The sequence below is a fragment of the Equus caballus genome, chromosome 10 (genome assembly GCF_041296265.1).
Source record: "Equus caballus isolate H_3958 breed thoroughbred chromosome 10, TB-T2T, whole genome shotgun sequence".
Taxonomy (NCBI): domain Eukaryota; kingdom Metazoa; phylum Chordata; class Mammalia; order Perissodactyla; family Equidae; genus Equus; species Equus caballus.
The window spans coordinates 5,630,990-5,642,430 of record NC_091693.1 but is presented as its reverse complement, the minus strand read 5'-3'; the positions used below and the strand labels follow the sequence as shown (position 1 = coordinate 5,642,430).

Genomic DNA, 11,441 nt, shown 5'->3' with positions numbered 1-11,441 from the left:
TTCCTTTGCAAAACCTAGACTGTTTATTAGTCAGAGACTTATACCTATGTTGTAATACCTGGTGAGAAGGATCCTGCTCATAGTTCTTGTTTTCCTAAATTTACTTGTTTGATTTCAAGCATTTATTCTTTTGGATAAACTTTAAATCAGTCTTCATTAGAACAAAGATTAATTTGGACATGGATTTGGGAATAGTCGACATTCCTAAAGGGTCAATTCGTCCCATACAAGGGTATGACCTACCCCTTCAACAGTTCAAATTTTATTTTGTACTTCTCTATAAAATTCTAGACCTTTTTGGTATGACCTTGCACTCTTAATATTAAGTCTAGCAAAGCATCCAGCACTTGGAAATGTAAAGTGAAGGTATGAAATGAGCAAACAGGTGAATTCACACACTAAGTTCAGGGGCCAGCTCCTTGGCCGAGCGGTTAAGTTTGCACGCTCCACTTTGGCGGCCCAGGGTTTCACCTTTTGGGATCCTGGGCGCGGACATGGCACCACTTATCAGGCCATGCTGAGGTGGCGTCCCACATGCCAAAACTAGAGGGACCTACAACTAAAATATACAATTATGTACTGAGGATGATTTGGGGAGAAAAAAAAACAGGGAAAAAAAAGAGATTGGCAACAGTTGTTAGCTCAGGTGCCAGTCTTTAAAAATAAATAAAATAAAATAAAATGCTAAGTTCAGCCAGCGGGTCAGACTCAAGCCCCTTGCCTCTTAGCCCCATGTCCCAAGTTCAACTCCCTGTGTGTGACCTCATCGTGTGTGCCTGGCCCAGGAAGGTAGAGAGGCATTACTGGTTATGCTACTTTTTTTGTTGGCCATACTCACTGGAGCCTGACACTGCCGTAGTCTCTAGGAAATAGAGGTAAAACCTAGTCCCTGCCTTGTAGCTTCACAAGTTGCCTACTCAATTATACAATTACCCATCTGATGCTTTGGGGAGCAGGCTCAGAGGGTTCATAACACTTGCCCCACGTGGCACATCCTTCAAGTAAGGCTTTAGGACCTGAGCTCTTTCCATGACAGCAGCATCCCCTCTGGATTAGCTTCCTACAGCCACTCCCTTTCTCCCTTCCTCCTGGGCCAAGACTGCCTGGGGGTCCAGGTCCCAGTGGCAGAACCCAAGAACAGCAGTGGTACTAAGTGTTCCTGCAGAAAGGTCGGCTTCCTCAGAAGACATCCACCTAAGAAGAAGAAAATGGCGAATGCCACTGGGAGACAGAAAGGACTTGTGATAAGCTCACGTCACCTCCTGAGTCACCCTTCAATTACCAGAGTGTCATTTAAGGGACCACAGGTCTGCAACTGTCATAAAGGCCAGAGTCAGAGATATGTTAAGGCTGTTGACAACATTTGTATCCTTCTAGGCTGGTGAAGTCTGGGGTTATGTCTGTGTTATTTAACTTAATCCTACACAATCCCTGTTTTACAGATGAGGAAATAGCCTGAGAAAGATAAAAACAGCTTGCCCATGGTCCTACAGCTAGTCAGTGACAGGGCCTAGGTTTATCCTGGTTCTGTCTGACTCCAGTCCCCATGCTGTCAGTAACCACAGTGGCACTTCTCCTCACCCCTCCCATGATCTCCTGCCAGGCCTCACGCACTCCCCATACAGCACACAGAGAGCCAAGCTGCACTGATTTTATTAGAATCAACCTAGTGAAGACTACACGGGGGGGGGGGGGGGGGTAGAGGAGACAGGTGTCTGGATTCCAGCTTCAGGTGAGAAGGAGAACAGGGCAGGATGATAGAGCTCAGGCTGGGCATCAGAGACAAAGATTCATCTCCCCAGAGGGTTCAGCTTAGAAATGCCTTCTTGAACATCCGTCGTCAATGTGCTCAGTGCGTGGCTGATGCATTCTGGGCTGGTGGTGATAGTACCCTGGGAGAGAGTAAGATGAGGATGGACAGAGAACCTGAGCCCACAGCAGAGCCATCCTTTCTTCCCAGGACCACCTCACTCCTCAGCATCAATGATTCAGCTCCATCCCAAGCAAGAACCTCTGGCCTACAGGCCCACCACTGGGGAGGGGCTGCAATCAGTCAGGCCAGGAGGAGGATGGCTCCCCAATCACCCATGCACAGGTTTCAGGAAGGAGTCTAAACAGGAGAGAAGGAGATGAGAAGGTTCTGGAAGGCATGGTGTGGGCTGGGCCTGAGAGAGGGGCAAGCTGACTGAGTCTGGGTGTTTGTGATGTCTCCTATACCTGAGACTCATCTGTCAGGTGTACAGGATGTATGGAAAGTTTGTGCACATGCTGTAAACACTCTCCTGTGCCCTCTGTGCCTATATTAGTGCAAGAAATTCTGCTTCTTGAGAAACCTCTCATTTTGCACAATCAGCACTCTGGGGAAAATAGGTTAAGAGACAGACTATTCAAAATCTCTGTAACTGTGTAACAAGAATAATGACAAAAAAGAGATAGTTCATCAGGAGACACATTGACAAGCCCTGGTGAGCAGCAGCATGTAGCTAGAAGCTGCCTCAGGGCCCTCAGGCCGTGGAAATTCTGGCTGGTAGACACTGAGACAATACTGATGGAAGTGGAACTCTGAGCCAGAGGAATAGCTATCAAGGTGAATACAAAAGGAGATGAAACTGCGTGAGTGATATCAGGATCACGGCAGAGTAAGCTGTCCACTTAGGCTTTCCTCCCTAAGATCCAGTGAAAAGGATATTCATATCCCAACAGAAGACATTCATACACCACAAAAGATGTCTGAGAGACCCCTGCAGCCATATATCTGAAAGTGGAGGTGCTGGTCCCCCTGAGGGAAGTGGAAGGAGGTAAGGGTAATCTCCTCTCCCTCCCCCAGTGGCAGGGACCCTGGGCTCTGGACCCCATGGCTCTGAGAGAAGAATGGGGTGGGGCAGCCTTCCATAGGAACACCTTGGCTCTCCAAATTCCCTCACAGCCCAAGGGAAATCCTCACACAAAGGTGACTAAGCTATTGCAGGGGTGTCTCCATCAAGCTAGCACCACAGGAGAGCAGATAGTGAGGGCAGAGCAAGAATGTCCCCAGGATCATGCAGGTAAAACAAAGTGCCCCTCCCCCTGCTCAGCGCTCCAGCTCAGCCAGTCGGCCAGAACACTGAAAAGATAGAAAAGCAGCCAGTGGCTGGAGCTGCCAAGCTGTGGATGGCAGCGGGCTCAGAATACACAGTTCTTGACCCCCACCAAGTGGCAGCAGGTGGAAGCTGTGACCAAATACTATCACTATGTGGAGGCAGCAATCCACACTCTCAGACAGTATGAAAAGATATATTAATTCTCCAGACCAGAAAGAAAATGACAAGCACCCAGAAATCAATCCTGAAGGCAGAGAAAATTATAATATATATGACAGAGAATTCAAAATAGCTATCATTAAAAAACTCAATGAGTTACCAAAAAAATACAAATAGACAGTTCAAAGAAATCAGGAACTTCTTCACAAAAGAGATTGAAACTATAAAGAAGAACCAATCAGAAATGTTGGAGATGAAAAACACAATGGATGAGATAAAGAAGAATCTGGACTGCCTAAACAATAGAGCTGATAGTATGGAGGAACGAATCAGCAGTCTGGAGGGCAGAAATATAGAAATGTTTCAGATGGAGGAGGAAAGAAAATAAGACCAAAAATTAATGAAGAAATTCTCCGAGAAATATCCAACTCAATTAGGAAATGCAGCATAAGGATTATAGGTATTCAAGAGGAAGAAGAAAAGGAGAATGGAGCAGAAAACTTATTCAAAGAAATAATAGCTGAGAACTTCCCAAATCTGGGGAAGGAGCTGGAAATACAACTGAAAGAAGCCAATAGATCTCCTAACTATATCAATGTAAAAAGAGCTTCTCCGAGGCATATAGTAGTAAAGCTGGCAAAAGTAAATGACAAAGAAAAATATTAAGGGCAGCAAGGAAGAAGAAAAAAAGTACAAAGGAAGCCCCATCAGGCTTTCAGTGGATTTCTCAGCAGAAACCATACAGGCTAGGAGAGAGTGGAATGACGTATTCAAAGTTCTGAAAGTCAAAGACTTTCAGCCAAGAATACTCTATGCAGGGATAATATCCTTCAGAGATGATGCAGAAATAAAAATTTTCCCAGATAAACAAAAGCTAGGGGAGTTCAAAGCCACAAGACCCCCTACAAGAAATCCTCAAGAAGGCCCTCATACGTGGAAAACAAAGAAAAAAGGGGTTACAAAGCCCTGAGTAAGAGATAAATAGGTAGAAAAAATCAGAAAATTGTAGCTATCCATCAGAACAGGTTAGCAAACACTCAAATATAACATTAAAGGTAAACGGAAGGAAAACACCAAAAACAAATGTAAGCTTGTCAGTTTAACCACAAATTTACAACACAGGATGGAATAAGATATGACAAAAACAGCTTAGGAGGGGAAGAGGAAAGGGATTGAATCTGCTTACGCTAAGGAAATAAGAGGTTGTGAGAAAATGGATTATCTCATCTACAAGATTGTTCATACCAACTTCATGGTAACCACTAAACACATAAGTAGAACAGAGACACAAATAATAAATAAGGAGAAAACTGAGAAAACCAACATAGAAAACTACCTAACCAAATTGGTAGTCCAAAATATACAAGACGGGAAACAAAGGAAATGCAGGAGAATGGGAAAACAAGTGACCAAATAGCAGCATTAAGCCCTCATATATCAAAAATCACTCTAAATGTAAATGGATTTAATTCTCCAATCAAAAGACACAGAGTGGCAGGATGCATTAAAAAACAAGACCCAACAATATGCTGCCTCCAGGAAACACATCTCAGCTCCAAAGTCAAACACAGGGTCACAGTGAAGGGATGTAAGATGATACTCCAAGCAAATGGGAAATGAAAGAAAGCAGGTGTTGCCATACTTATATCAAACAAAGTGCACTTCAAGGTAAAACAGGTAATGAGAAATAAAGAGGGGCTGTTTATAATGATCAAAGGGACACGCCACCAAGAGGACATAACACTTATAAATATATATGCACACAACACAGGAACACCAAAGTACATGATGCAACTATTAACAAACCTAAAAGGAGATGTTAACAACAACACAATAATAGTAAGGGACCTTAACACCCCACTTACATCAATGGATAGATCATGAAGACAGAAAGTCAACAAGGAAATAGTGGATTTAAATGAAAAACCAGACCAGGTGGACTTTATAGATATATATAGAACACGCCACGCAAAAACAGCAGAATACACATTCTTCTCAAGTGCACATGGAACATTCTCAAGGATAGACCATATGTTGGGAAACAAGCCAAGCCTTAATAAATTTAAGAAGATTGAAATCATATCAAGCAGCTTTTCTGACCACAATGCTATGAAACTAGAAATTAGCTACCAGAAAAAATCTAGGAAAGGGACAGAAATATGGAGACTAAATAATATGTTACTTAGCAACGAATGGATCATTGAAGAAATTAAAGGAGAAATCAAAAAATATCTGGAGAGAAGTGAAAATGGAAATACACCATACAGACTCATATGGGATGCAGCAAAAACAGTCCTAAGGTGGAAATTCATAGCAATACAGGCCCACCTTAGCAAACAAGGAAAATCTCAAATAAGCAATCTTAAACTACACCTAATAGAAGTAGGAAAAGGAGAACAAACAAAGCCCAAAGTCAACAGGAGGAGGGAAATAATAAAAATTAGAGCAGAAATAAATGAAATAGAGACTAAAAACACAGTAGAAAGGAGCAATGAAACAAACAGCTGGTTCTTTCAGAAGATAAAGAAAATTGACAAACCCTTAGCCAGACTCACTAAGAAAAAAAGAGAGAAGGCTTAAATTAAAAAAAAAAAAGAAGAAGATATGAAAGAGGAGAAATTAAAATGGATACCACAAAAATACAAAGGATTGAGAATATTATGAACAACTGTATGCCAATAAATTGGACAATCTAGAAGAAATGGATAAAATCTTAGACTCATACAACCTCTCAAAACTGAATCAAGAAGAAATAGAGAATCTGAATAAACCAATCACAAGTAAAGAGGTTAAAGCAGTAATCAAAAACCTCCCCAAAAATAAAAGTGCAGGACCAGATGGCTTCTCTGGAGAATTCTACCACACATTCAAAGATTTATTACCTATTCTTCTCAAACTATTCCAAAAAATTGAGGAAGACAGAAATATTCCTAACATATTCTACGAGGTCAACATCACCCTGATACCAAAGCCAGACAAGGACAACACAAAGAAGGAAAATTACAGGCCAATATCACTGATGAACATAGATGCAAATGTCCTCAACAAAATATTTGCAAACCAAATACAGCAATACACTAAAAGGATCATACACCATGATCAAGCAGGATTTATACTAGGGACACAGGGATGGTTCAACATCTACAAATCAATCAATTTGATATGCCACGTTAACAAAATGAGGAATAAAAACCACATGATCATCTCCATAGACTCAGAGAAAGCATTTGACAAGATCCAACATCCATTTATCATAAAAAGTCTCAATAAAATGGACATAGAAGGAAAGTACCTCAATATAGTAAAGTCCATATATGACAAACACACAACCAACATCATATTCAATGGGGATAAAATGAAAGCCATCCCTCTGAGAACAGGAAGAAGACAAGAGTGTCTACTCTCACCACTCTTACTGAACAGAGTACAGGAGGTTTCTGCCAGAGCAATTAGGCAAGAAAAAGAAATAAAAGGAATCCAAATAGGAAATGAGGAAGTGAAACTCTTGCTGTTTGCAGAAGACATGATTTTATATATAGAAAACCCTAAAGAATCCATCAGAAAACTATTAAAAATAATAAAAAAACTGCAGCAAATTTGCAGGGTACAAAATCAATTTACAAAGATCAGTTGCATTTCTTTACTCTAATAAGGAACTAACAGAAAGAGAACTCAAGAATACAATCCCATTTACAATCACAACAAAAAGAATAGAATATCTAGGAATAAATTTAACCAAGGAGATGAAAGACCTATACAATGAAAACTATAAGATGTTACTGAAAGAAATCGATGATACATAAAGAAATGGAAAGATATTCCATGCTCATGGATTGGAAGAATAAACTTAGGTAAAAATGTCCATACTGCCTAAAGCAATCTACAGATTCAATGCAATCCCTATCAGAATCCCAATGAAATTCTTCACGGAAATAGAACAAAGAATCCTAAAATTCATATGGGGCAACCAAAGACCTCGAATTGCTAAAGCATTCCTGAGAAAAAAGAACAAAGCTGGAGGCTTCACAATCCCTGACTTCAAAATATACTACAAAGCCATAGTGATCAAAACAGCATGGTACTGGTATAAAAACAGGCACACAGATCAATGGAACAGAATTGAAAGCCCAGAAATAAAACCACAAATCTATGGACAGCTAATCTTCGACAAAGGAGCTAAGAACATACAGTGGAAAAAGGAAAGTCTCCTCAATAAATGGTGTTGGGAAAACTGGACAGCCACAAGCAAAAGAATGAAAGTAAACCATTATCTTTCACCATACACAAAAATTAACTCAAAATGGATCAAAGACTTGAAGTTAAGAACTGAAACCATAAAGTTCATAGAAGATAAAGGCAGTACACTCTTTGACCTCGGTCTTAGAAGGATCTTTTCAAATGGCATGTCTACTCAGACAAGGGAAACAAAAGAAAAAATAAACAAGTGGGACTTCCTCAGACTAAAAAGCTTCTGCAAGGCAAAGCAAACCAGGAACAAAACAAAAAGATAACCCACCAACTGGGATAAAATATTTGTAAATCATATATATGACAAGAGGCTAATCTCCAAAATATATAAAGAACTCACACAAATGAACTACAAAAAAACAAACAAGCCGATCAAAAAATGGGCAGAATATATGAATAGATATTTTTCCAAAGAAGATATACAGATGGGCCACAGGTACATGAAAAGATGTTCAACATCACTAATCATCAGGGAAATGCAAATCAAAACTACATTAAGATAGCACCTTACACCCATTAGAATGGCTATAATCACCAAGACAAAAAATGACGAATGTTGGAGAGGTTGTGGAAAAAGGGAACCCTCATCCACTGCTGGTGAGAATGCAAACTGGTACAGCCGCTATGGAAAACAGTATGGAAATTTCTCACAAAATTAAAAATAGAAATACCATATGACCCAGCTATCCCACTACTGGGTATTTATCCAAAGAGCTTAAAATCAACAACTCAAAGAGACTTATGCACCCTTATGTTCACTGCAGCATTATTCGCAAATAGCAGACGTGGAAGCAACCCAAGTGCCGATCAATGGATGGTTAGACAAAGAAGATGCAGTATATATACACAATGGAATACTACTCAGCCATAAAAAAAGACGAAATCGTCCCATTCACAACAACATGGATGGACCTTGAGAGTATGATGTTAAGCGAAATAAGCCAGACAGAGAAAGACAAATACCGTATGATTTCACTCATATGTGGAAGATAAACAAACACACAGACAAAGAGAACTATTTAATGGTTACCAGCGGGAAGATGGGGGGTGGGCACAAGGGGTGAAGGGGCACACGTACAAGATGACTGACAAACAATAATATACAACTGAAATTCCACAATGTTATAAACTATTATGACCTCAATTTTAAAAAACAAAAAAGGAAATGAAACTGGCCAAAAGCCAGAAGCCTTACCAAGCCGGGGAGTCTCTTCCTGGGAAGAATCTAAAGGCAGGTGCTCATTTTTAATATTGCGAAAATAGAGCTGCCGGAGCTCCTACATGTGCAGGAGCTGAGCTCTTTCTTTCCAGCCAAAGGTTAAAAATCTACTCCTGCAATGCTAGCTCCCCTAACCTGGAAAACAATCACACGTGTCAATACACTTTCTGTGTTGCAGTGGTATTAGTCCCCTATTTTCCTATTGTATGTGAGCTAATTGGCACGATAGGGACATGTGTGATAGAACAGGCTGGCTGTGCACATGCATGTGGTTACATACTATATGTGCTGGAGGGTGGAGCAAAGGTTTAGGTACTTGATTGTTTATAGCTCTTGTCTGTTGTGTAGCCCACGATTGCATGATCTGTTTGAATGTGGCATATTGCAATATCCTGCATGTATCTCGTCAGGGTGGGAGTTGGGGAAAGGAGAGTAAGTTACCATGATGATCAGATCCGAGATCTTGGTTATGACTCCCGCCTCATTGTAGCAATCCTGGATTTTTCCCATGGCTACTTTTTCCGGTTCAGTAGCATTGACCAGATTGAGGGAGGTGTCCAACAGTGTCTTGCTTCCAAGGGACAACACACCAAGGACTGCATAAAAACTCGGGCAAGCTTCCGCTGAAGAAAGAAAACACCTCATCAAAGGAATCGCCAGTGTAAGAGGTTCCTGCTTCCCCACCAGTTGAAAGTAATTCACATATCCGGTGTCTCCTGACTCATCTTCCAGAGAGACCTGCCCTCTCCCGGGACTGCTTACACCCCAGACAGAAAGAACATTCTCTATGAAGCACTTCCAGCTGAAGGGAACAGTGTGAGGGGAAAGGACAAGAGAGCCCTCTGCCCGTGACCACTGCCCTCAGGCGTACCCACCTGCCTGCTTCCGACCTTCAAATAAGCCCCTCTACCCCAACTAACTATCCCCTACTGTGTGCACCACTAACGACCCCTCCATCTCCAACCTCTCCCTCCATTCAAAGACTGAAAACCTCAGAGGGTTTCTGCAGGACTCCTGGGCAATGGTCTCCCAGCTGCCCCCTAAATCTGTCACCAGAACCTGCTCTGTGGTCACCATGCTGGGGTGGAGTGAGATGGGGTGAGGCAAGGATCAAGAAGGCCATCTGTTCCCTCCTTTCTAGTCTCACCCATCTTGATGCCCAGCTCTCTGGTCACCAGCAAGGCCAGCACAAGCAGTGCCCCCTTCATAGTGTCAACTGCTAGAATGCTCTTCACAGGGCAGGGTTTCTGCTGCCTTATAAACTACTAGCTCCCTGAGTCTAGCGCACCGTTCCCAGGAGCTCCAAAAGCCTAAGGGCAGAGACTTGGCACAGGTAGTTTCCCTTGGCCCTTGGGGTGTTAAGTGTGGGAAGCCCCTCCTACTCTGAGAGCAAAGCTCCTGAAGAAGATGTGGTTTTACCTTTGCCAAAGACCAGTCGAAACTGACATTTCTAAATGACTCCATTCTGAGCCAAATTGAGCTGACATTTCTAACTGACTGTATCCTGAGCCAAATGTTCTGTTGTCCCAGCCCCAGAGTCACCTCTGATCCTAGTCGTTCTTCCCCCAAACTTTCCTGGCATCCAACACAGTATCCTCCAAAAATGTGGAGATGAGGGGCTGGCCCCGTGGCCGAGTGGTTAAGTTCGCGCGCTCCGCTGCCAGCGGCCCAGTGTTTCGTTGGTTCGAATCCTGGGCGCGGACATGACACTGCTCATCAAACCACGCTGAGGCAGCGTCCCACATGCCACAACTAGAAGGACCCACAACGAAGAATATACAACTATGTACTGGGGGGCTTTGGGGAGAAAAAGGAAAAAATAAAATCTTTAAAAAAAAAATGTGGAGATGAAAAGCACAGGAGGAGTCAAGGACAGGTCTATGCCACTATAGGTAAACAAAAGTTAATCCAGAAAACTTCCTTTTACCAAGTTGAAGTCCTGCAGACAAGTATGGGGAGCTGGGCCTGACTGGAGCCTCTTGACCATCTTGACTGCTGCGGTCTCTGAATCGAGCCTTGGGGACAGGTGAACACCATCCCTGGGCTCTGGACCACTCCCTACCAGGTAAGTTGCAGGACTTCACGGCCGTGTGGGTTTTCTCAGGTAATGCTCCAGTTTGGGGTTATGCCACGAGCTTCCCTCTCACCCTTAAGGGAGCAAATTCCTGGGCACCTTCTTGACTCTCAGTGGCTCCAACCTTGTTCCTTCTGGCTGTCTCACCCTCCTCCATCAGTCAACCTGGCCCCAAGAGGAGTTTGGACTACACAGCCCACCCAGAAACATCAGTGAGCATAGTGGGTTGTGCAGTTTGTTTCCCGTGTCAGAGACTCAGGGGTCCACGACCCTACAGGCCACTGTTCAGTGGAGTCCTGTGGCCCAGAGAGCTGGGTCGAGCAGAGGTGGCACTCCATCTGCTTAAACTCTCTCAAGAGTTAAAGTCAACCTTCTACTCTAGGAAAGTAGTTTGTTGGCATAAAGAAGATGAGATAGTCTGTGAAAACTCTAGCAGAAGGAAGCCTGCGAAAGCTCCCCATGGCTAAATGTGGGACAATTTGAACAACAAATGAACACAGTATTGAATGACAACCCAAAGTATAAAATAATATGTGCAAGTCCATGCTGATATAAATAAATGACTTCATAAATAAACAAATGAGGGAGAAGAGACAAACTTTCCTCACAGAAGCATTCCAAATACTATATGTAGAAACTCCCCTCCAGATGGTAGAGTTAC

General features: G+C 42.5%; 1 protein-coding gene across 2 annotated transcripts; it reads right to left on the bottom strand.

The window, feature by feature from the left end:
* Window positions 1-1,637: 1,637 nt before the first annotated feature.
* Window positions 1,638-9,996, bottom strand: LOC106782003 (major allergen I polypeptide chain 2). 2 transcript variants are annotated; one of them, XR_002810674.2, is made up of 4 exons: window positions 9,854-9,996; window positions 9,148-9,329; window positions 8,683-8,841; window positions 1,638-1,892 (listed from the first exon to the last, which is right to left on the bottom strand). XR_002810674.2 is itself a non-coding variant. In XM_014732802.3 (3 exons), exons 1-3 carry the CDS (start codon window positions 9,912-9,914, stop codon window positions 1,791-1,793), a joined length of 345 nt encoding a protein of 114 aa, XP_014588288.1. In that variant the 5' UTR covers window positions 9,915-9,995; the 3' UTR covers window positions 1,638-1,790. The 2 variants fall into 2 exon arrangements, 1 of the variants encoding a protein (XP_014588288.1); XM_014732802.3 differs by lacking the exon at window positions 8,683-8,841 and having other exon boundaries at window positions 9,854-9,995.
* Between the last annotated feature and the right edge of the window lie 1,445 nt (window positions 9,997-11,441).